This window comes from Lampetra fluviatilis, chromosome 2, assembly GCF_964198595.1.
Source record: "Lampetra fluviatilis chromosome 2, kcLamFluv1.1, whole genome shotgun sequence".
Classification (NCBI taxonomy): Eukaryota; Metazoa; Chordata; class Hyperoartia; order Petromyzontiformes; family Petromyzontidae; genus Lampetra; species Lampetra fluviatilis.
The window spans coordinates 5,985,425-6,010,154 of record NC_136276.1 but is presented as its reverse complement, the minus strand read 5'-3'; the positions used below and the strand labels follow the sequence as shown (position 1 = coordinate 6,010,154).

General features: G+C 49.8%; 2 protein-coding genes across 5 annotated transcripts; one reads left to right on the top strand and one right to left on the bottom strand.

Moving 5' to 3' along the window:
• Nucleotides 1-1,562: 1,562 nt before the first annotated feature.
• Nucleotides 1,563-23,990, bottom strand: LOC144940512 (calcium-binding and coiled-coil domain-containing protein 1-like). Of its 4 annotated transcripts, none has more exons than XM_078866788.1 (16): nucleotides 23,907-23,990; nucleotides 19,789-19,876; nucleotides 15,861-16,219; nucleotides 13,814-13,919; nucleotides 12,556-12,746; nucleotides 11,977-12,135; nucleotides 10,453-10,601; nucleotides 9,775-9,865; nucleotides 9,481-9,636; nucleotides 8,685-8,939; nucleotides 7,574-7,699; nucleotides 6,759-6,854; nucleotides 5,583-5,793; nucleotides 4,263-4,471; nucleotides 3,034-3,155; nucleotides 1,563-2,641 (listed from the first exon to the last, which is right to left on the bottom strand). In XM_078866788.1, the coding sequence occupies exons 3-16, from the start codon at nucleotides 16,056-16,058 to the stop codon at nucleotides 2,551-2,553; spliced, it is 2,160 nt and encodes a 719-aa protein (XP_078722914.1). In that variant the 5' UTR covers nucleotides 16,059-16,219; nucleotides 19,789-19,876; nucleotides 23,907-23,990; the 3' UTR covers nucleotides 1,563-2,550. The 4 variants fall into 4 exon arrangements, with proteins under 4 accessions (XP_078722914.1, XP_078722915.1, XP_078722917.1 ...); XM_078866789.1 differs by having other exon boundaries at nucleotides 23,777-23,912; XM_078866791.1 differs by lacking the exon at nucleotides 19,789-19,876 and having other exon boundaries at nucleotides 23,907-23,972.
• On the top strand, nucleotides 21,577-22,554 carry LOC144940558 (uncharacterized; the record flags this gene model as incomplete). Its single annotated transcript, XM_078866792.1, has 1 exon — nucleotides 21,577-22,554. A coding segment is annotated over one exon (957 nt), but the record flags the coding sequence as incomplete, so codon positions are not given.
• Nucleotides 23,991-24,730: the final 740 nt, after the last annotated feature.

Genomic DNA, 24,730 nt, shown 5'->3' with positions numbered 1-24,730 from the left:
CCCGACTTTGTTTCGTTGCTCATACGTTCTTTCGGTAAAGTCACGTAGATGGGAAATAATAAAAAAATAAAGTGAGTAAAAATTAAATAAAAAGATATACGTGACTTTATTGAAAGAACCAAAAAACATGATTTAAAAATGTCATATGATTTCCTGCAGTCACGAAAGTTTAGTCACAATTACACCAACAAACTCGTTTCTGATTCGTCGAGCTTGCAAATGGGGAGTGAGGAAGAACCCGGCTGATTGGGTGGAGTCACTGTGAACGCGCGCTCCGATTGGTCCGGCTCGGGGGGATATGAGCGGAGCTCGTGATTGGCTGCGAGCTCTTGACCTCGTTGCCGCGCCGCCATGTCTGCATGGCTCGGCTGTTGCCTTGGGAACGGGGTCATCACGTGACGTTGGAGATTTTCACCCCATAGCCCCGCCCCTCTCATGGGCCCCACCCCCTGAACCCCCCAATTGGATTAATGACAGAGGGCGGGGTTTATACGCCTGTCAATCACTCTGCCTTGTGAATACACAATGAACATGCACAACATTTGTGTCAATTTACTGCTGAATGAGCCCCCCCCCCCCGTCCAACGCATTGCGGTTCACGGGGGTTTATTTGAACATACTTTAGCATTGTGCTCAGTGCAGGTTGCTGAATGCAGGAAACATAGAAGTACAGTACTATAATGCATAATGCTAAATTTCGATTTAAAGCTTTCGTGACTGCAGGGATTCATCTTCTTGGTTCTTTCGGTAAAGTCACGTAGAAGGGTGACATTACCGAACGAACCAAGAAGAAGAAAAAAAATGCATAATGCATTTGCCCATCACAAAGCCCCACAACTGCTTATGGCAACACGAGCGTTAACGGGCAATCGTGTATCTAAGCACATTCCAGACTCAAACCTGCTTAACTTGGCGACTTTGTCATACAATTACACAATTTAGATTTTCTCGGTGTTTGGTAGCTTAGTATTTGGGGGCGGTAGCAGGGTTGCCGCTTGTTGCAAACGGTTCAAGGTTCGAACCAAGCGGGCACCCCTGGTTATTACTGCGGGTGTAATAACCAAAGAACTCAACAAGTATACACAGTCTTCTTCACAGTCGACGTTAAAGACCCATCACGTCATTCGTAAGAGTAGGTCATTGTGTACTGGTGTGATTGGTCCCGCAACTCCGATTAACACGGTTGGCTACGTACGGTGCGAAAGAAGCTCAACATACATACATGCATGATCCAAAAATGTTCCAAAGTTACTCGGTTGAAAAATACATAGCAATCATCGCCTCCCACTGCAAAAAAACTTGGCAGGACCCTCCTAGAAATGTGTTATGTGACTCAATAAAGCTTTATTAGGTAAACGTGCAATAGACAATAATATTGACCACATGCTCAAAGTCACATTGTGTGGTGTTCATCGCCCTTGGAGAGGCCGAGCCAGTGAACTTCCCACCAAATGGTACGGAACGTATTGACTCCGGTGGCAAGTTGGGATGGATCAACCCCTAACTCGGTTCTGACTTATAACCTTCTCCGTTGCGGGTAGAATAACATTACCAGACATTGATTACTGGAATTGATTTATTTCAGTATGAATACAGTACAACCGTACACACAGTATGCTACATAAACTATCAGCGATAAATTGCACAGCAGCTCAAATTACCCACCTAATGAGCACGTTGCAGCCAACGACATTTTAAATGGATTGCTCGGAAGCAACACGGCCAAGAGCAGTGGTTCACACCGGAAGAAATGCACATATGTCTACGTGTATTGTTACATTTAAATCTAAAACATATCAACTTAAACAATTGAAGAGAAGTGAAAATTGGCCTCTTTGAAAGTTAGCTGGATTACAGTACTTATAGGTTATAATGCCACAACAACTCAAAGAGACTTAACTACAGCATTCAATATAGTTATGTAAGTGGGCAGTAAGCAAATGTGACATTATTAGCATAGCCATGCACAAAAAATGCACCACGCCAATTTAAGAGCAGCTTCACTTAAAATACAGAACGTTTCTCTTAAGCGTTATGAGTTTACTCCTTCCGAAAACAAGCAGCCCCTACCACTGTTGATTACCAGTGGACGACCAAGGTGGTGGTGTTGGGGACAAATCAAGCGTTACCTCGAATGAAATGTATCGTCATGTTCGGGACGACCACGCCACTAGAGAGTACATGACTAACACAACCAAACAAGGCATCTCCTCAAGATCAGATTCGAGAAAAACTGTCGCTGAAAAGTCTACAGCTAGTTGTGCATAAAGGTACTACAGTATTGCTTTTGTCAAATAAAATAACACGCAATTTCTTTGTTAAATATCACTTTTATAGGTAATATTTTTCCCCCCCAAACAGTAAAACAAAAAAACGGTTACAAGTGTGATTAAAATATCGTTGCCCATTTAGCAATGGTGACATGAAGGAACGATTAAAAACAGCTTCAGCCTCAGTTTGTAGCCAGCGTGAGGAGTGAACTCAGGCGGCTGCCGTCAGCCAAGGTCTGTGCGAGTCAAGGTGCAGTACGTGCTCTCCGTTCATCACCGCCTAATGCTTGCTCACGTGCTTCTCAAACAGGCTGTGGTCGTATGCCGGAGGAAACACCATGCCACACTGTGGACACTCCTTGTGCTCAGCCCTGAGACGCGTCGACCACATACGGAAGAAAAGCCACATACACACCGAAATCAAAATGACGTTCAAGAGAAACGGACATCAGATGGGCTAACATGTTCAGTTTTTCATGCTAACGTCATATAGCGAGAGGTTGGGGAGACCTTCATCCAGCAGAGAATAGATCATGGCCGATGGTGCAAACCACGTGAGCGACAGATCGTATATAAATCGAAGGTTCAACATACAAGTCATATGTTGGATTCAAAATATCGTAAATTTCACCATTACCAAGTCATAATTAGTTTAAAGCAGCAAATGTGCTTCATTATGCAACGTGGGCATACCTATGTTCCTCTTTACACGAGAGAAGTGATCTTTCAAGTGTCAGTGAGGCAGTGCGCTGTGGACTCTGACCTGGAGCTGAGTGGGGGCTCTGCGGCCAAGCTCTCAAAGTCCAGGTATTGCAGGTGTCGTGACAGCGGGGAAAGTGGCGGAGAGCACGACAACTTCATGGCATCGTCTTCATCCCCGAAGCCCTATTAAGCAGATTTTAATCAAACCACGAGCATAGCAACCATGGACAAACGTGCACAGACTATTAAATGCTACATACTGGGCATTACGTTTTAGTCTATTGCTCTATATTTATAATGTAAAGGTGGCTATGTTTAAATTACAGCAACCGTGCTTTGCTAACAAATACTTCTTAACGTGTAGTGCAGGATAATATCACTGTGGTGTTTCAGCTCTAAAATATTTCATAAATGGTCCCATGCTACCAATAACAGACTCTCATTATGGGCAATGGATATTCACTGTACGTGCTTTATTAATGCTTTCTTAATGATCCAGGTTATGCAGGTCATTCTTGGAAATGAGACTGTCCTTGCCTCTTGAATTCTCGCCTGATTAAACAAATATAAAGTTGATGCTTGAAGGAGAAATGTTATCCTCAATGGGAAAATTGAGTTCTTAGCTCACTAACAGCAGACTAAAAGGTCAGCATATTCCCTATAATACCTTCACACCCCCTATCGTACCCCCCCCCACACGCCATTATACCCAAACACTGGTTTGCACATCTACAGACCCCATTGTGCTTGCTGCTGTGGTAATTACAGCTGTATCTCATAATAATGTGCATTTTTATAAGAATTGAAAAAACTAAGTTTGATTGAAATAGCATCAGATGTTTACTCATCAGTTAAATTTGCTACGAAAAAGTCTACGCAGTTGATGACATTACCACGGAGGCATGCGACGTTGCCATGTCACCCAACCACTCGAGACCCCACTAGGACCCCACTGCCTGCCCACACCATGCTACCCCACAACGTGATCCCACGATGTGACCCCAGGACTTGACCCCACGACGTGACCCCACCACGCGACCCCATCGTACGACGACACCACATGACCCCATCGTGCGACCCCACGACTTCACCACGACCCCACCAAACGACCCACCGTGCAACCCGACCCCACGACCCCACCAAGCAACCCCACCACGACCCCACCGTGTGACCCAATGACGCGACCCCACAATGACCCCACCATGTGACCCCACCGCCTGATCCCACCGCCTGACCCCACCGCCTGACCCCACCACGCGACCCCAGCCCGAGATGCAGGACGAGCCATACCGTCAGCGAGTCAGGCCAGTCAAACATGGAGTCAAGGCGGGGCGAGCAGGGCCCAGGCTGGCTGCACACGACGTGGGCGCCCCTTGGGGCTGGGCGAGCGGCAGTAACGTCCGGCACTCGTGCCAGTTCCTGCAGGGTCTTGCGCTCTGCCCCGCCCAATTCCAGAGGCGGTTTCTCCTTCACAGCAGCCGGTTTCTCTGTGCAGCTCTCTGCATGAAACACACACGCGTAACTTGGGATAATTTAACAAACCGCCGAGAAAACAACACAATAATAGGAAAAACGTGACCGATAATGTGCCCCTGATGGAACCTGTTGACAACATATCTGCAGAGAATAAAGCGATGTTTTGTAGTAACCTTAAATGTGAAATACAGAATAAATCTGACACGTTAATTATTGTAATGTTTCTGTGAACTATAAGATAGGCTAAATAATGTACACTTACCTAAACCACAGGAGGGCAAGGAAACAGATGTATGCATTGGAATTCAATATCTTCATATATACGCACAACAGGCCGGTCCGTCAGCAAGTCTCCATCATTGTTGTGTACATTGTGCTGCACAGCATCATTAAATGAGAAACTCTTCCCTGTAAGGAGTGGAATGCTATGAACCCGGCAACACAAGTTCAATTCCAGGCCACAACTAACAGCAGCCACGAGTGATATCTGAACCGGTCCTGCCCACCCCCCCCCATTCACGAACCGACACTGTCCAATGTGGTGATGTTTGGTCAAAAAATCAATGACCAATACAGCGTGGGCGAGGCCTTCATCCTGCAGTGGAATGGATAAATTATAATTACATTTCCCCGTACAGAAAGCACTCTGTGCAATAAACATCAGCACTGCTCAGTGCACCTCTTCAGACCCAATGATGTTAAAGTTCATCTGACATAGCATATGTAATACGTAATTCATTGTCATTCAACTGAAACATGTCTTTTGAAGTATCGAAATAGATATTATATAAAATATCAATGTGTCATGCGGTACTTTGAAACACTATTTTTATGATGACATTACAATGACGGTTCAGATAAAGGGAAGACAGCTTTACATGCACGAATTCGGATTTAAGTTCTTGATACCACCGATTACATGATGAACATGATAGGAAATTGACCTATATCATAACGTCAGTCTCAGAAGGTGATTTTTGAAGGCACAATAATGATTTGCCTGATAGTAACTTTAAAATCTGAAGACAAACACATTGAAAAGCATTAGCAAACCCAGGCCACAAGCATGGTTTTTCCTAACTTGTTGTAAATGCCGTGATACGTGGTGGTTGAGCATCTTAGAGGGATGCTCACCGCTGTACGGACGCAGGGGCCCCGGGAGGTAGGCACCCACGCTTGGCTGGGCTGCAGGGGCACCAGGGGGTCCGGGGGGTCCGTGGGGTCCGTGGGGTCCAGGGGCACCGGGGGGCGGGCAGGGTGGCGCGGCACGGGGGGGCACGACTGGTGCCGTCACCGCCTTTGTTTCCCCGCCCCGCTCCAGCTCCTTCACGTGCTCCTGCAGCCTCTGTCGGCCACGCGGACGAGGGTGGGAGGTGCAGCGGCACAGAACACGGTCGCCACGTCTCGTTGCAAGGCTAGATGGACGCTCCTCTCTTTTTTGATTATTATGACTTTCCTCCCAATGTTATCCCAATATCTTCTTAATTCTCAGAGCTGTAACCTAGGCAAAATTAATTTTGAGAACCACGTTTAATGGGGTTTTCTCGCAGTCACAGGCGAGTGGGCTGACACTATCGACTCGCGACACTAGGAACCTGAGTTAATCACAGGCGACTGCTTGGATTCGAACCCATGGATTTTCAATGGTGACAGCCCAGATCTGTGACCTCTGAGCCACCCGGTCACCTCAGAACATGGGGCTCCTGTTAAGTCTTCAGACCAGTTCCAAGAGATCGGGTTGCGGGCCGTGGCGTGGAAACAGAAGACTCCTGTGTCTGCTCAGCCTCTCCAAACCGAAACACTCAGGGTATGAACATCTGCGTGTCTCTGTGAGAATAGTGGATTTAAATTCTCGAAGTTTTACAGCGACCATGTCAAATGTGTAAATATATAGAGTAGTGTCATTTAACTAGTTGATCAAATAAAACCCTAACGGGTCTGCTAGTTCCAATGAAAATAATATACCAATGCATTCACCAGTAGGACAGAACAAGAATTTGAATAATGACACGCTAAGTTGAAACCATGAAGAGCCATATATAAAATGCAAAAACTGTTTAACAATAAATCATCTATGAGTCGACCTATTAAATATTAAACACTGTTGTTTTCACAATAAACTATGGCTACATCTCGCTGGAAGTAACAAACCGCAGATCTGACCGATGCCCTGCCCTGCAGGCCAAACGTGCCAACCACCGACACAAGCTGCGCCCCCACCGGGCACATCAACGCCTCCATGGGCCCAAAGCTCAGATAGCGTCGTGACAAAACGTGCACCACCTCGCCCGCGTCCCGCTCTGGCGGCACCTGTCTGTCCACCTCCAGCGTCTGCTTCTCATTGCGCAGCACGGCGAGCGCAGCCTTCATCTCGCGCAGCTCCCGCAGCTTCTCCGACAGCTGCACCTGCGCCGCACCGCACACGCCCTGGGCGTCACACCAGCGTCGCTCTTCGCTTCACGAACACAGGAACGTCGCCGAGGCTCCTCGGGACTCCCGTGGCGCCATGAGCCCCTGACCAGAGCTGGCGACCCATTAAATGATGCTTGCCGGTTCACTGCCCTGCGTGGCGCATTTCTCCACTCTCGAGGGAAAGCCCGCATGCTTAGCCTAGTTATCCTATGCCGTGCCCTGCCATTGCCCTTCTGATTTATTCCTGCTAGGTGCTGTTCTCTTAGTGTGCACCTTTATGCACTCAGCGTTTATCTAACATGACGGGTTTGTACGCCGGCGTGTCGTTACTCATTTCTCCAAGCTAAACTAAAAGCAAAGAAACGCTTGCAGCAGTGGCGTCGCTATTGAGTGCGTAGGCCGTGCAACTGCACTGAGACATGTGGGCCTGCGGCACCGAGCTAGGGAGAGGGGAGGAAACTGAACAGAGCGGCCCCAGATCTTTCCTTGCACGAGAGTCCATGCCAATCATGCTGTGCCACTGAGCTGCAGGCAAATATTATGTATTTATCTGCAAGACTGTAAAAGTGGTTTTGCACTTTGTTTACAATGTGTGCTCTAAGTACAGCACTTAAGCCCAATGAGTGGAGATGCTATAGCCCAAAAGAGGCCACATCTCATGAGTCTCCCTCGTGCCGCTGCTGGACCTTGCACCGCCATGGGAAGCAGCTCACCTTGCCGCACTCCTCAGTCTCCTTGAGCTTGCGCTGCAGCCCACTGTTGAGCAGGCGCTCCTCCTGCAGGCTCTGGAGCAGCTTGTGGATGTTCTCAGACATTCCCGCCACCCGATCTTTCACCTCCTGAGAGCGAGACGTGGCACAGAGGGGCAGTTATGAAGCGGTACACTCCTCATCCGACATTCGCAACCCCCGTATATTATAATCACACAGGCTTAAAGACGAGACAACAACATGGATCTTGGCTTACAGAGAATACAGGAGTGCATTAGTTGGATTTAAAACAAAACAAATATTATAGAAAAAATAGATTACACACAGATATCCCATGAAGCCGGCAAGTCAATCGCCCACTCGTATCTTTAACTCACAATAACTGGCAAAGTCCAGGGAAGGTGATTAGCCAAGTGAGGAGCTTTTGCATTAACCACACTCATATGGCAAGTCTAATTTCATTAGAGATCATACAAGCAGTTGATATAGAAGTGTGTCAAAACTATGAGTTCAATCGACTGCTGCAACACAGACCAGTGTTTGCCCAACTCTTCGTCCGTGCGGTCAGTCAAGGTGGCCGGGGGAATTCTGAGGTCAGAGCTCATAGCCAGCACCAAATATCCTGAGTTTTAATCCAGGCAGCCACCTATCGGTTAAACCGTACTATCAGCTGTGCCGAGTTGATATCCAACTATAATTGCTCATAAAACCATCACATTAAACTGGGTTTTTCCCTTAATTTGGCAAAATTCCAGCTCTGAGAATTCAAAATTAAATATGAGTTTTGACTGTTGAGCACAATGGACTCGTGCGTGTGGCAGTGAGGGGAATATGCTGCCCCCTTACAGTGTCGACTAGAGGTCACTTTAAGTGATCTCAGAGGTAGCTCTGTGTTCCGCGGTGTTCCGCGAGTGAACGGAATGGAATATTCATCCGCGTTATAAAATAATAGCACAATCCGGATAAAATTTGGGCAAGAGATGAAGAAACAAAAATCTTTTTTCATATCATTTTCGGTTCCTCGGTGTCACAGGAACACTGGGCCCCATTTGCGCCCCCGCAGTGCTCCTTTGCCCGGCTCAACAACGCGACCGACCGCGGAAGAGGGCCTCGCCTGCGCCTGGTGCACGAGGGTGTCGCGCTCCACCTCCCACGCCTCGCGGCTCTCGTGCGCCGCGCGCTCCGCCGCCACCAGCTGCCCGCGCACGCTGTCGCCGTCCAGGCGCTGGCGGTAGAGCTCGGCGATGGCGCTGTCCCGTGCCGAGGCGGCGCGAGCCAGCTCCTCGCTTAGCAGCACCAGGCGCTGCTCGCCCGAGCCCAGCTGGTCTAGTGCCACCCGCAGCTCCTCACGGACGCGCGCCAGCTCCTCCTGGGACACACACAATCACCGCCACCACCACCGCCGCCACCGCATGTGAGCCCTCTCTAGCTGTCTGACCACTTAGCAGGCAGCTAAACCGTAACTGTGTGCACCTACATCTCACAGCCAAAATCCGAAGTCTGCTCGTCTCTCTGAGTGGGCATGAGCCAGTGGTTGAAATTCCAAATTTCAGACTCTTTCCTTCCCACAAATTGGTTCCTGATTTTAGTGACCTGGAGGGATAAATCTGCAGTCTACTTCAGGCCAAGAAACGAGTCCTGTGCTCTAACCATGATACCACTCATCCGGATGATTAAACATGATTGTGTTTTAAACACATCTGCGGAGTACATCTTCATCAACAGCGTTCACGAACAAGGCATTCTGCTCCCTGAAATTTAAAAAGGGCGACCAACTGGACTGTGGGCCTATTGTAGAGGTCACCGCCGCTGTGGTACGGCGGTGGCGATGATGATTGCTAACGAGGATTAACCTACACCTCCCCTGTCTGTGCTGGGCCGTGCGGGCGCTGCATGTGTGGGAGGCTCACCTGGTCGCGTGCCGCCTGCGCCAGCTGCTCGCGACAGGAGGCCACCTCCTGGCGGCAGCTGGCAGACTCGGCCTCACGGACGGACAGGCGCTCCCGCAGCGCGCCCAGCTCCTCCAGCAGCTCCTTCTCCTCCACCTCACGGCCGCGCAGGTGCTCCTGGGGGTTAGAGACGTGGTCGCCGTTCAGATGATCAACATCCTCGACGCAGTCACGGTCGTCTCGATAGAACGGTACGCACGCCGTGGACAAGATGGATCGCAAAGACGCGTGGGTTGAGGAGATGCCACGTGTTACCTTGTACAGCTCCTTTTCCTCAAGCACTTTCTTCATCTGGCTGCGCAGATGCTCGTTTTCCACGCCCAGCTTTCTCAGTTGATCTTTAAAGCTGAAGCAAAAGAGAGGAAGCCACATACTAAAGCCATTGCGACGCCTGTTGAAATTTTTTTCAAAGACAAAAAATCAGTTGGCTATGTAGGGTGCGAAATAAGTTCAACATACATACATACAAAGAGTTGCTAGCCTGAGCCTGGTCACCAATGAGCGTTCACAAAAAAAACCCATCACACTCAAATTTGTTCTGCACTTAAATTTGACTAAATTAAAAATAAACACCAGTTTCACCATCATGCAATGATGATTACTCTCTCTAGGAGGGCAGGAGGCAATGTGCTACCCCCTACTATTGGATCAGAGGTCTCCTGAAGGAATTTTAGAGGTAGCTTTGTGGTTATCCGCTTCTGCAAGCGCTTCGCTGAAAGGTTTGCGCTGGTTCTTTGAGAGTTCCGCATGGATTCTCCGTCTCGTGGCATGACGCCGATCGCACCACCAGAAAATGTCGCCAAGTAAATACGACGGAATCACCACAGCCGTGACGGTGATGACACTCCCTGCACGGGGTTACGGTGCCGCTGCCACGTGGGCTTGTGGGTTAATCGTCGTCACGAAGACGGCGCCATGGTGGGTGAGCGGTACCGGTCGATGTGGGTCTCTTTGGCGAGGAGCTTGCTGCTCAGGGCGGCGATGTCACTTTCCAGGAGGTGCAAGCGTGCAAGGGCCTCCTCCTGGCTGTGGCGACCTTGCTCACACTCCGCTCCCAGCTCCGCCTCGCGCACACGCAGGGCCTGCCCGGGCACACAACGTGGTCAGTACGGACGGCCAGAGCAGTGCACACGCCAACACTACTCAGCACGGTAAGATCAGTGTGAGATCAGTACGCACGGCCAGAGCAGTGCACACGCCAAGACTGCTCAGCATGGTTACATCAATGCACAAACCCCTGCTACAGCAGGGTGTCAAATTTCAGCATTGGGAATAGGTGAGACTTGCCACTAGGTGCCCACTGGAGAGTCTAGCGTCGAGGAATAGTGGGCATCTCTGTATGAGAGTTTTGTATATATGTGTGCGCGTGTAAGGAGTGGAAAGCAGAGTGGACAGTGGAGCGTCAGGGCCCTGGGTGCATGTGCACTGACCGCGTGTGTGCGTGCGCGAGAACTTTCCAATGCACGCGTCACGCATGGTGCGCACGAGATTTAACAGCCCAGGACCACATCCCTTGCACGTCCCCCATGCCACTACCACTAGCCAGGCATAGCTGCTCAATGAAAATGTTTAGTTTCATACGGTGCCATTCAAACAAATCTTAATCACTGAGGAACCACAGACAAGTTGGTAGGCAGCTAGGCAGTGATCCGGTGCCAACAATTGCCCAAGCTCTGCGATACTCCATATAGATAAGTTTTCAGCCAAGTAATGAGTGTTTATACATGTGCGAGGAAACCGGAGCACCCGGAGAAAACCCACACACGTGAGGAGGCAACACTCTATCCCATACAGAAGGGACAGATTACATTAGGCCGCACTTAGTTGTACCGCGTTCTCCTGGCATGCCAGGGTATGGCACCTCGATGCCCCTGGGGAGGGCGATTTGCAACATTTGTGCGATTCACCAACCCCAACAGTGCTGGATTAACAGGTGTGCGCTACCATCGCCCGGTTAACCAATGCACCTCTTGTAATGTCTGCAGCTTTGTTCACACATTACGGTCTGGCAGTAAGTGCCCGTGAGAAGTTTAAAGGATGTATATAGGCGGTGAGCCCATCAATCAAACTGATTGCAAGTTAAACGGTTCTATCAATCCAAAGGAAACCGACGTCTTGAGAGCAACTAAGAGACGTAACACTGTCTCCCAGATACAATCACAGGAATAATGGACTGCTGGTGCATTAAGGGTCATGGAGCGCAAAGGCCGTCAGTGCCACAGTTAAAGGGCCCGTGGGAGCAATACTAAGAATACTGTCATTTATATGGAAGGAGCCACTGAGACTCAAGACGTGTTTATTTTGGTCAACTCCTTCTGAAGTAGGACTCTGTGTGCCAAAGGGAACCGAAATACCTGAAGAAAATCCACCAAGCGTACGAGGGGGAAAATATTAAATTACAGGTTGGGGGACCCGTTTTGCAGAACAGCCATCTCACGGCCGTGCCGGGACACTGACCGCCAGCTGCTGACCCAGCGCATCCCTCTCATCCTTCTCGTCACGCAGCGTCGCCTCCAGCGTCACCAACTTCTCCTGCAGCTCTCCCCGCTCCTCCTCCAGCGCCAGCTGCAACTGCCGCAGCTCCGCGCCCTCCTCCTGCAGCTCCAGTAGCCGCTTCTGCTCGCGCACGTCACCATTCCCATTGGCACATTCCGTAGCTGTGAAAAAGGAACTTTGGGCTTTGCGAGCAATGAACATTTTAACAGGTTATAAAGAAATGCCCCCTTCTGCTGTTGCGTGAGAGAAGACAACTGCGGTGAACCCTTAAGTACTGTCAGAAGATCGAATGATCCGCTCGCTGCACGATGGAGTGAACTCATGATGATACTTATCCTAGGCCCGGCATGCAAATAAACTTGCTTGAATTAACCACTGCTCAAGCTGAGAAGTTCAAAGTTATACATAAATCCGGAAATCTGCGTGCGGATCACACAGATGACGTTTAGCATTGGAATCCTCGCAACGCTCGCCAATGCTGCGACGTGCGCGAGTCGACGGTGCTGCGCGGGATCAGCGGCGAGCGTCATCGGTGCTGACCTGGAGCAGCTCGGAGCGCGTGGTGACCACGAGCACGTCCAGAGCGTCCTCCTCCATGGCGAGCAGCTCGTCGGGGCCGCTGTGGCGGGGCCGGCGGAAGCGGAAGGGCGTGCTCACGCCGCACACGCGGCCCTCGTGGCTCACGTAGCAGAAGCAGTAGCTGTGTGCATCTTCGCGCGGGAGGTAGTACGCTGCATCGCGGCGGGGACAGGGTCGAGGGGAGAGAGAGCGGGAGAGGCACGGCGTTCCGACACAATGAGGAGTCGCAACCAACACGGTGGTCTTGATGTGCTGCTGCCCCCCCCGTACTGTGTGGAGGAGAGATCTCGGAGGTAGCTCTGTGATATCCACTTCCGTGGGCCGTTCTCTAACATGCAAATGTGCACTGTCATTTGTCACATTTACAGCAAAAAAAAAAATCACCTGTTCATGTTCTGAACAGGATTTACAAATTTTTTAAGCGGCAAATGTAAATTCAATTTTCTCCTCGAAAGGAAGTCCGCTTGGCTACTGATGCAGTACATTACTCAAATTACGCGTGAGCGCTAGTGAAATGCGACGTGCTGTGTCAACATCCTGTATTATGGGTACTGTTAAGGGTGCTGTCGGCTTGGGCAGGGTGCGTCACGGCTACACGCGGTGACTGCCGGTGATCGAGACTATTGATGGGAGTCGCATCCACGGAAGGGAACACGCTCAAGACAATGTCCATGGCGTACACGGAGCGATGAAGGCCGCTCCAGTGCAGGAGCCAGATAGCTTTTGTTGGACGACGAGGGATAGCGGTGGCTTGGGAAGGCTTTCACCCCCAGCAGTGGATTGATCATGGCTGATGATGATGTATGGTGCTGCACTAGAGGGGTTGTATGACAGGTGCTGTATTGTGCTGTAGTAAAACTAAACTAAAAACTAAACTATTTTATTTTACCAGGTAAGGCCCACTGAGCTATGTAGCTCTTTTTCAGAAGCAACCTGGCCACAAATGATAGCGCAAGAAAGTGGCTCATCACGTGGAAATTTATAGCCGCCAAATACTCTAAACGCATTTTTTTAAATGTGGATGGAAAAACTGGAGGATCCGGAGAAAAATCCATGCGGCCACGGGGAGAACATGCCAACTCCAAATATACAACAGGCGTCAGGGTTGTGGATCAAACCCACGACCTCCTGTATACCAGGCGAGGTAGTTAACATCTCCTAGCCACCGTGGCGTAGTATTTTCGGTGTGGGAGGTTTAGCGGCAGCGACGGCTGCTGACCCTGGAACTGCACGCTGCACTCCGCAGGCTTGCCCTGCTCGCCGCGCTCCTCCGGCAGCGGAGACCAGAGAAAGGTGACGTAGTCCCTGGGGCGGCGCCAGCCCTCCTGTACCACGCACAACAGCAGCAGCAGCACCACCAAAGACAGAGATCCCCCGTATAGCATTAACAGACTGTAGGAGCAAGTGCCGTTACCGAGTAGCACCTACAAAGGCCGGTGCGGCACGTGAGGGGGTGGGTGGCTAACACCACGCCCCGCCGCCTTTGTCTCCTCAGTGACGATGTTTACACAGCACACAGGGTAGTCATGTGAGGGTGAATCGACCTAAGGGAGGCCCAGGAATGGTTGAAATAATCGTCACTTGTGTTAGCCGTGAGCGGGAACAGAACTCAGGTCGCTGGATTCGTAGCGCAGTGCGCTAACCGCTACACTATCGCTCCCCAACAGCGCCACCATCGCACACGTGAGCACACAACAACAATTAGCCTACTCCACAAACATGGACATATTACCACAATTACCCTACATTACACATGCAACCACCACTCAATTAGCCAATACCACACACACACACATGAGAACACAAGCAACATAATTACCCAACACCACACTAAACTGCGACTCAATTACCGAGCACCACACATACACGCAGGTTAAAGCAGAACTACAATTACCACTACAAACACCACAACTGCATAACCCAACACATCGCAACCACGGAACCACAATTACCCTACACCACTAAATTACCGAACAATACACGCATAGGTAAACACACAACAACACGCGCACGTGAACACACAATGACAATTTCCTTTCTTGTCTAGAGTGTCTGACAGCAAAGTCCCCAAGAAGCATAAATGGAGACCAAAGTATCATTAAAGTTAATTCAGCCAGGTTTGTGTCAACAGCTCCACGACTGCGATTGGGTACGTAATTTGTGCGTATAATTTTGGCAACAATAGCCTGAAAATCCTTTTGAAGCGAAATTGCAGAAAGGCAGCTAGTTAGATAGAGTTAAACGACGGACATCCGTTATTTTTTAAAGCGTCTCATTGTGCTGCAAAACAAATAATAAATCCAACCGTTGGGCACAGTCGGATCATTTTAATTCAAGCCGCAAGTCATTATGGCTGCCGTTAACTCGCTCGTTACAGCCTAACCACACCCACGGCAATTCCACCATGGATAGCGATCGGAATATCGCGAGTTTAAAACAAATGTTGGGCGCGGCTAAAGCCTCGTCAAATTTCTCCAGTTTTAAACACAAATGCTCTTCACGTTGCCATAATCAGATGAATACACACACTCATATTCCTTTATATTTAAAAAAAGGAATCCTTAACAGTGCTGTTAGTATAGACCCAGCGTCTTGTCTGCTGGCGCATCCATTGTGTGTCGCGTTTAGGGCCCCCCTACATCAAGCCGAGCGTGCCGTAGCTCTGTGCCGAGCAGCCACGCAGTAACACGCCGTTACCCTTAACAGCCTCGCATCAATCAGCAGAGACGCCGCTTTCACCCAGGGACGGTGACGGAGCCGCGCTGCCGCAAACCTGCGCACTGCACTGTCGTACAGATCCTGCTGCTGCAAAAAATAGTTCCGCAGCCAATCTGTAGTCCTAGCCTCATTGTCCGTCGCATTGCTCCTGTACGTGGTTGCGTTGCATGCGCTCACGCACCACCCTTTACCATGTGCCATGGGCTCCAAAACCGAACGGGACTTGCTGAGACGCTTTTCACTCCAGTGCCTGTCTTTTCCCCTGATCACTTATGGTGAAGATATCACCCAGAATGCGCCTGACCTCGTCAAATCTCAGAAGCCAAGCAGGGCTGAGTAACAACCAAGCATAAAGAGGCTGTCATGGGCTGCTTGCCTTAACCTGCACTGACCACCACAGTGAATTGTGGTCCAAGAAACACAATGACCCCCACTCCCACGATGTGGGGGAGGTCTTCATCCAGCAGTGGATTGTACACGTTCCCCCCTACCCCCCCCCCCGCCACCTCCTATCCCCACAACTCCAGGGCCGGCGACGGCGTTCAGACCTTGAAGATGCCGACCCAGTCCTTGGCATGTGGGTGCAGCTCTGGCGCCAGCGAGTAGTGGCACTCGATGGCCACTTCGGGGATGTAGGCAGGCGGAACGTTGCGGAACACGGCGAGGGAGAGGTGGCGAGCGCCGCTGTCCTCCTCCTCACCGCCGCCACTGCCACTCCCTGTGGGAGGCTCCTGCGGCTGCTCCATGGCGGAGATGGTGTTGGCCGCCCTCACGCTATCTCTCGGGCGCCGGCGTTAGTTCGCAAGACGATGGCGGCCCAGGCGGCGGTGACGACGACGACGACACGGGGAGGTGGCGCGACCCGGGATCACGTGGGGAGGAACGATGATGACGGCGCTGGAAGTACCTGAGCAGTCGCGCACGAAGAGCGGTCAAATCTCGAGCACTTGCCAAACGTTATCCACCCAAACAGCCGGATGGTTAAATTCAACCTTCATATTTTATATTCAAATTCACTTGAATCTGTGATGAACATTGTTTTGACAAAATTCTCCCAAGTCATTTTTAAATTGCATTTTTTCCTTAATATTTATAATCGTACTTATGAACTATACTTAATCTTCTTGGTTCTTTCGGTAAAGTCACTACGTGACTTTACCGAAAGAACTACGTGACTTTACCGAAAGAACTACGTGACTTTACCGAAAGAACTACGTGACTTTACCGAAAGAACCAAGAAGATGAATCCCTGCAGTCACGAAAGCTTTAAATCAAAATTTAACTATACTTAACTTTATCAAGGGATTGTAAATCACCAACAGGTTTTACCTGGTTTCGAGTGCATGTTTGCATGTCTAACCTCTTTCACACCATACATAGCCAACCGTGCTAACACAAAAAGCAGTTCTATTCAAATGAGTTTCCAATCTAGATGATTAATATCAGTAAGCCCTCATTTGCATTGCTCAGAAAAAACTACGCAATGAAGCGATGACCATGGGGGCAGTTGATGCGAGTCTCGCCGCACACCTAAGGAACACTTGTTTACTGGCACTAAGATCGCTGAGCTGAGTAATCCCAGTCGCTTATCGGGCTGTGGCAGAGGCCAGAATGTAATTGCTTCTTGGCTGCAGCAGAAGCTTTCTTCTCAAATAAAGTTTCCTTTGTTGCTCACGTCAACTAGCTCCCTGTAAAAAAAGCTGGAACCAGGAAATTATCTTCTCTCTCTCACAGTCTCACATAAACACAGAATCCTCGCCAGCATGAAAGCCACCCGAGTATAATAGCACAGGGGAACTCATCGCGATTTACAATTCTGAAACGGACGTGCAAGAAGATTGTTTACCAGCAAGGTAGGGCACACGAAATAATAAAATGTCTAAAGCGCACAGCGTGCTTCTTAATGTGAGGATGATAAAGAGCTGAAGTGCAATAGTTCGAGTTTGCTTGTTGCCAAATGCCGTTAATGTAAGTAACGGGCAAGTCCGGCTGAACTTACAGGCTCAATAACAGCAAAGTAACCATGCGTTTCACGGAATGGCACTGCACGCTCCCAGCCACAATGCCGGCCGTAAAGCACAGCACGGAGCTGCCCTGGGCACTGGCACGGAGCATAAGGGGTGGGGGGTGGGGGGCAAGCGGGCACCGAGGCAGCCAGGAAGGAGCCCTGAAGCCGTCACAGACCACAGCGCACAGTCCTAAGCCAGGCGGATTTCACTCGAAACAAAGCAGAGTTAGGTGGAGCGAGAAACTCATCTTTTGCGTTTGTAGGCCAGGGTTTCCCCAGGCTCCAATCATCGCGACCCACGCCGCACGCGCCCGATGATTGTTCAACACGTCCCACGTGACGCGATAAACAATTACCGCCGAGTCACGCACAGCACGTCGCGCGCGCGTGCACACACACAGGTCAATCTTAATTGAAATCGCCTCTATTAGCGCAGCGTTAATTGGGCGCGCGCGGCGTGAAATGAGTTCATTTGTTATTTGAATGGGTCGCGAGGCTTGGCGTTTGCGAAACCCTGGTTCATCCCTGTCAACCCCCCTTATCAGTGCCTACCTTATTACAGACCAATTCAGACCTTATTGGTCACCCCATGCCCTTATAAATCTCAACGTTCATCCTTCAAAGTCCCATCACAAGGGAGAGACACAAACAAATCATACAAAACAAATGTTTCATATTCCTAGGTTTTTTCGGTAAAGTCACGTAAAACAAATGTTGCCCGTATTGAAACGGCTGTACGCCGTATGGACCTGAAAACTCAATTCCACTGTACAAGAATACGGGGTAAACCGTATGGGTTGACACGGTATCCTGGTTTAGCCACCCAAGTATGTTCCCTGCATCTGTGGCCACGGAATAAACACCTTCCCCAAGCTCGCCACACACCCGTCCTCACTTCCAGCTAGGATGGGGAAGAAAAAAACATCTCCTAAATAAGCAGTTGTCCTGTTGTATCGGTTCCGCCTGATGACGGTCGCTTGTATTGCGATCGAAACGTCGTGATGTATTTTATTTTATTTCTACCTACGTGACTTTAGCGAAAGAACCAAAGCGTATGTTTTCACGTCGATGTTTTTTTGGAACCAAAACACGTGTGTGTGTGTCTATAGTATATGCTATTGATCGGTTGAAAGTCCGCATTCTGAACAGTCGACGTAAAGTTTGGTGTAGGGGAGTGCTCTTCACTATAAGGCCCGCGGGATACTGGCGGAGCCCTTGTGAGCTTTAGTGCGGCCCCATGCCTAGCGGCCCGCACCCACCCCCAACCCCCAACAATACAAAAAATTTGAAAACATCCCTCCCCCCCCCGTCATGATTGTGCTGTCAAACTCCGATGGTGTCAAACTGTGTGGCGGTCCTCTGAAAAATGAGTGAGCGCTGCTGGAAGGTAGCGGAAGCCGCCTCCTTCTCCAGTCTGCTACTGGTCATCTGCGAAAAAGAGCTTTAGAGCTCTTTGGATTCCTCCAGGATGAATTATATATTTAAATTAAATATATTTTTTATATTATTGTATTTTTTAAATAATTCTATTTTTTATATAATTGTATTTTTTATATAATTGTATTTTTTATATAATTGTATTTTTTATATAATTGTATTTTTCAAAAGCAATGCTTTTTAAGCTTTAAAGTGTTCCTGTAAAAAGTTGATGGGGGGGGGCAAAAAATAAGTTGTTTGCGTTCTATTCTTTGAGCATCGGTGTTTTCATTAAAATCACCGAGTGTTGGACACATCAGTGGTTCTCTTCCGGCGTGTTACTAACGTCTCTCTCCCCCTCCCCGGTCTCCGTGTTCTGCTTGCGGCTCTAATCGTGTTGTTGTTTTAAACAGAATAACAAGTCCTTGTAATCCTTCCATCTTCTCTCTTGTCGTCATCTCATCGGAAATGTGGCCAATTGAATAAAACAACCTTGTGTGTAATCACAAGATAAAGCCCCCTTCCTATAAGTATGTACAGCGTGGTACAGATGTCTTGTGCCCCCCCCTCCCCCCCATAAATCGACCCCCCCAAACATTTATTTTTTCTTTGCATATTCATTTCTGCTTTCAATAAACCTCCCTTTAAAACTATTACTTTTTAAAGATTTTAAGAAGTATGTTGCACTTCTTTCGCACCGTACGTAGCCAACCTTGCTATTTACACAACATGCATTAAAGTAACACGATATGTTTTCTTTACACAACTCACAGACCACACGAGTACAAATGATCGGTTCAACACAACCATAACTCTGGGCCGGTTTCGACATTCCATGTCTCATCAGCAGAGTCCAGCAACTCTAGACTTGATTGCAATGCGAGTGAATTTGCCCAATAATTATTAAAGGGCATTTCCCGTAACAAATGGGCCCTAGTTTCGCTCAAAACAATTACATCGCAACAGAACAATCAAGGGTCATTGTGCTCAGGTTATTTCGGCAACGGTCACATTTCTGCTGTCACATCATCTCCTCCTCCTCGTGTTCTTACCTCTCCTATCCTGTCCAACTCCTATCGTTGTCTTTGTATTATTCTGTTGCTGCTGTCATTTTTTCTGAACCGCCCCTTAACTGGACATCTGTGAGAAGAAACAACAATTAGGGCTTTATCGGATTTCTCCAGGATAAAGATTCTCATTCGTGTTCACCCGACATCCACAAACTCCTTCCTTTCCTCGTTCATTTCCCAGTCTTAAACTTCTCCCATCGCCCCACCATCGCCCCACCATCCTCTTGGCCACTGCCCTCACCTCTCCCTCCTCCTCCTCCCTCTCTCTCAAGACGGTCTCATCATGCATAACAGGTGTTAGAGGCTGCCGTGAGGCAACGTCGTGGGTGATATCAATGCTACCGCGGCAAAGCTCCCTGAACTTTCACCAACCCGCACTGACCAGCGTGGTGAAGTATGGTCAAACAATCCCCACGAACCGCACGGCGTGGTGAGGGAGGTGGGCCTCCTCCAGCAGTGGATTGGACACACAAGGGCCTGTGCTGCTTCTCCAATCTCCTCCTCCTCTTTCGTCATCATCCTCTTCTCCTCTCATCATCCCCTTCTCCACCCTCATCATCATCATCCTCTTCTCCACCCTCATCATCATCATCCTCTTCTCCACCCTCATCATCATCATCCTCTTCTCCACCCTCATCATCATCATCTTCTCCACCCTCATCATCATCATCCCCTTCTCCACCCTCATCATCATCCTCTTCTCCACCCTCATCATCATCACCCCCTTCTCCACCCTCATCATCATCATCCTCTTCTCCACCCTCATCATCATCATCCCCTTCTCCACCCTCATCATCATCATCCTCTTCTCCACCCTCATCATCATCATCCCCTTCTCCACCCTCATCATCATCATCCTCTTCTCCACCCTCATCATCATCATCCTCTTCTCCACCCTCATCATCATCATCCCCTTCTCCACCCTCATCATCATCCTCTTCTCCACCCTCATCATCATCATCTTCTTCTCCACCCTCATCATCATCATCCTCTTCTCCACCCTCATCATCATCATCCTCTTCTCCACCCTCATCATCATCATCCTCTTCTCCACCCTCATCATCATCCTCTTCTCCACCATCATCATCATCCTCTTCTCCACCCTCATCATCATCATCCTCTTCTCCACCCTCATCATCATCATCCTCTTCTCCACCCTCATCATCATCACCCTCTTCTCCACCCTCATCATCATCATCCTCTTCTCCACCCTCATCATCATCATCCCCTTCTCCACCCTCATCATCATCCTCTTCTCCACCCTCATCATCATCCTCCCCTTCTCCACCCTCATCATCATCATCCTCTTCTCCACCCTCATCATCATCCTCTTCTCCACCCTCATCATCATCATCCTCTTCTCCACCCTCATCATCATCCTCTTCTCCACCCTCATCATCATCCTCCTCCTCTTCTCCACCCTCATCATCCTCTTCTCCACTCTCATCATCATCATCCTCTTCTCCACCCTCATCATCATCATCCTCTTCTCCACCCTCATCATCATCCTCTTCTCCACCCTCATCATCATCCTCCTCTTCTCCACCCTCATCATCATCATCCTCTTCTCCACCCTCATCATCATCCCCTTCTCCACCCTCATCATCATCATCCTCTTCTCCACCCTCATCATCATCATCTTCTTCTCCACCCTCATCATCATCATCCTCTTCTCCCTCATCATCATCATCCTCTTCTCCACCCTCATCATCATCCTCTTCTCCACCCTCATCATCATCCTCTTCTCCACCCTCATCATCATCATCCTCTTCTCCACCCTCATCATCATCCTCTTCTCCACCCTCATCATCATCCTCCTCCTCTTCTCCACCCTCATCATCCTCTTCTCCACTCTCATCATCATCATCCTCTTCTCCACCCTCATCATCATCATCCTCTTCTCCACCCTCATCATCATCCTCTTCTCCACCCTCATCATCATCCTCCTCTTCTCCACCCTCATCATCATCATCCTCTTCTCCACCCTCATCATCATCCCCTTCTCCACCCTCATCATCATCATCCTCTTCTCCACCCTCATCATCATCATCTTCTTCTCCACCCTCATCATCATCATCCTCTTCTCCCTCATCATCATCATCCTCTTCTCCACCCTCATCATCATCCTCTTCTCCACCATCATCATCATCCTCTTCTCCACCCTCATCATCATCACCCTCTTCTCCACCTTCATCATCATCATCCTCTTCTCCACCCTCATCATCATCCTCTTCTCCACCCTCATCATCATCCTCCCCTTCTCCACCCTCATCATCATCATCCTCTTCCCCACTCTCATCACCATCATCATCCTCTTCTCCACCCTCATCATCATCCCCTTCTCCACCCTCATCATCATCATCCTCTTCTCCACCCTCATCATCATCATCTTCTTCTCCACCCTCATCATCATCATCCTCTTCTCCCTCATCATCATCATCCTCTTCTCCACCCTCATCATCATCCTCTTCTCCACCATCATCATCATCCTCTTCTCCACCCTCATCATCATCACCCTCTTCTCCACCTTCATCATCATCATCCTCTTCTCCACCCTCATCATCATCCTCTTCTCCACCCTCATCATCATCCTCCCCTTCTCCACCCTCATCATCATCATCCTCTTCCCCACTCTCATCACCATCATCATCGTCTTCTCCACTCTCATCATCATCATCCTCTTCTCCACTCTCATCATCATCATCCTCTTCTCCACCCTCATCATGATCCTCCTCTTCCCCACTCTCATCACCATCATCCTCTTCTCCACCCTCATCATCATCCTCTTCTCCACCCTCATCATCATCCTCTTCTCCACCCTCATCATCATCATCCTCTTCTCCACCCTCATCATCATCCTCTTCTCCACCCTCATCATCATCCTCCTCCTCTTCTCCACCCTCATCATCCTCTTCTCCACTCTCATCATCATCATCCTCTTCTCCACCCTCATCATCATCATCCTCTTCTCCACCCTCATCATCATCCTCTTCTCCACCCTCATCATCATCCTCCTCTTCTCCACCCTCATCATCATCATCCTCTTCTCCACCCTCATCATCATCCCCTTCTCCACCCTCATCATCATCATCCTCTTCTCCACCCTCATCATCATCATCTTCTTCTCCACCCTCATCATCATCATCCTCTTCTCCCTCATCATCATCATCCTCTTCTCCACCCTCATCATCATCCTCTTCTCCACCATCATCATCATCCTCTTCTCCACCCTCATCATCATCACCCTCTTCTCCACCTTCATCATCATCATCCTCTTCTCCACCCTCATCATCATCCTCTTCTCCACCCTCATCATCATCCTCCCCTTCTCCACCCTCATCATCATCATCCTCTTCCCCACTCTCATCACCATCATCATCCTCTTCTCCACCCTCATCATCATCCCCTTCTCCACCCTCATCATCATCATCCTCTTCTCCACCCTCATCATCATCATCTTCTTCTCCACCCTCATCATCATCATCCTCTTCTCCCTCATCATCATCATCCTCTTCTCCACCCTCATCATCATCCTCTTCTCCACCATCATCATCATCCTCTTCTCCACCCTCATCATCACCCTCTTCTCCACCTTCATCATCATCATCCTCTTCTCCACCCTCATCATCATCCTCTTCTCCACCCTCATCATCATCCTCCCCTTCTCCACCCTCATCATCATCATCCTCTTCCCCACTCTCATCACCATCATCATCGTCTTCTCCACTCTCATCATCATCATCCTCTTCTCCACTCTCATCATCATCATCCTCTTCTCCACCCTCATCATGATCCTCCTCTTCCCCACTCTCATCACCATCATCCTCTTCTCCACCCTCATCATCATCCTCCTCCTCAACGATCCCCTCCCGGCGGCCCCGCCCACCCTATTAGTAAACACGGGGGGCGCCTCGGCCGAGGTCAATCCCTGGGCTCTTCGCGACCCAACTCGCCCCAGCCCCGGGCTCACCGACCCCCGGACTCGAGCGCTGTTGGCAGTGACGGTGTCGGTGGTGAGTGAGCGGTGGTCGCGATGTCGGTGTCGTGTCAAAGCCGCCACCAGCAGCAGCAGCAGCACCACCAACACCAGCAGCACCAACCTCGCCACTACTGCGCCATCGCCATGTCGCCTCACTGTGCCGTGACGTCGCCGCGCACGCGACGCTCGCCGGTGACGTCACCACGCACGGTACTCTCCCCCCCTCCCCCCCCCCTTACGTGCCCTCTCCCGCCTTACGTGCCCCCCCCCCCCCTTAGTGCCCCCACTCTTAGTGCTCTCCCTTACGTGCCCTCCACTTACGTGCCCCCCCGTAGTGCCCCCTTTACGTGCCCCCCACTTACGTGCCCCCCTTACGTGCCCCCCACTTACGTGCCCCCCACTTAATGCCCCCCCTAGTGCCCCCCACTTAATGCCCCCCCTAGTGCCCCCCCCCTTAGTGCCCTCCTTATGTGCCCCCCACTTACGTGCCCCCCTTAGTGCCCCCCACATTAGTGCCCCCCATTACGCGCCCCCCCCATTACGCCCCCCCCCATTACGTACCGCACCCCTCCCCTTACATGCCCCCCCCCCCCTCCTCACACGCCCCACTCGCACTGTATCTAACCACGTGCTGGTACAGTGCGAGCACGTGCGTCTCTCGTCATCTGTGGCAAGGCCTCGGAGCGGCGTGTGGAGCGAGAGGCACTACTGGCTGGATGTGGCCGCGCAGTGAACTGAGACCACGTACTGTATTAATATAAACATCGTTCTTTTACTGAATATTTGGTGATTGTACTGCGTTGGCAGTGGTGCACTAGTAAAAAAAAATCAGAACGGACGCAACACATTCGTCAATAGCACGCCCTTAAATGGAAATATATATATGGTAGGCGACGTTTCGGGCGATCATCCTTCAGAGCGCATATGCATTTTAATTGTCCTATG

Excerpts from the sequence above, each read along its gene's own strand:
- LOC144940512 (XM_078866788.1), bottom strand. The coding sequence starts at position 16,058 with ATGGAGCAGCCGCAGGAGCCTCCCACAGGGAGTGGCAGTGGCGGCGGT. Across the intron at positions 9,637-9,774 it reads AGGAAAAGGAGCTGTACAAG|GAGCACCTGCGCGGCCGTGA; the intron begins GTAACACGTGGC and ends TCTAACCCCCAG. Across the intron at positions 5,794-6,758 it reads CGCTGGAGGTGGACAGACAG|AGGCTGCAGGAGCACGTGAA; the intron begins GTGCCGCCAGAG and ends CGTGGCCGACAG.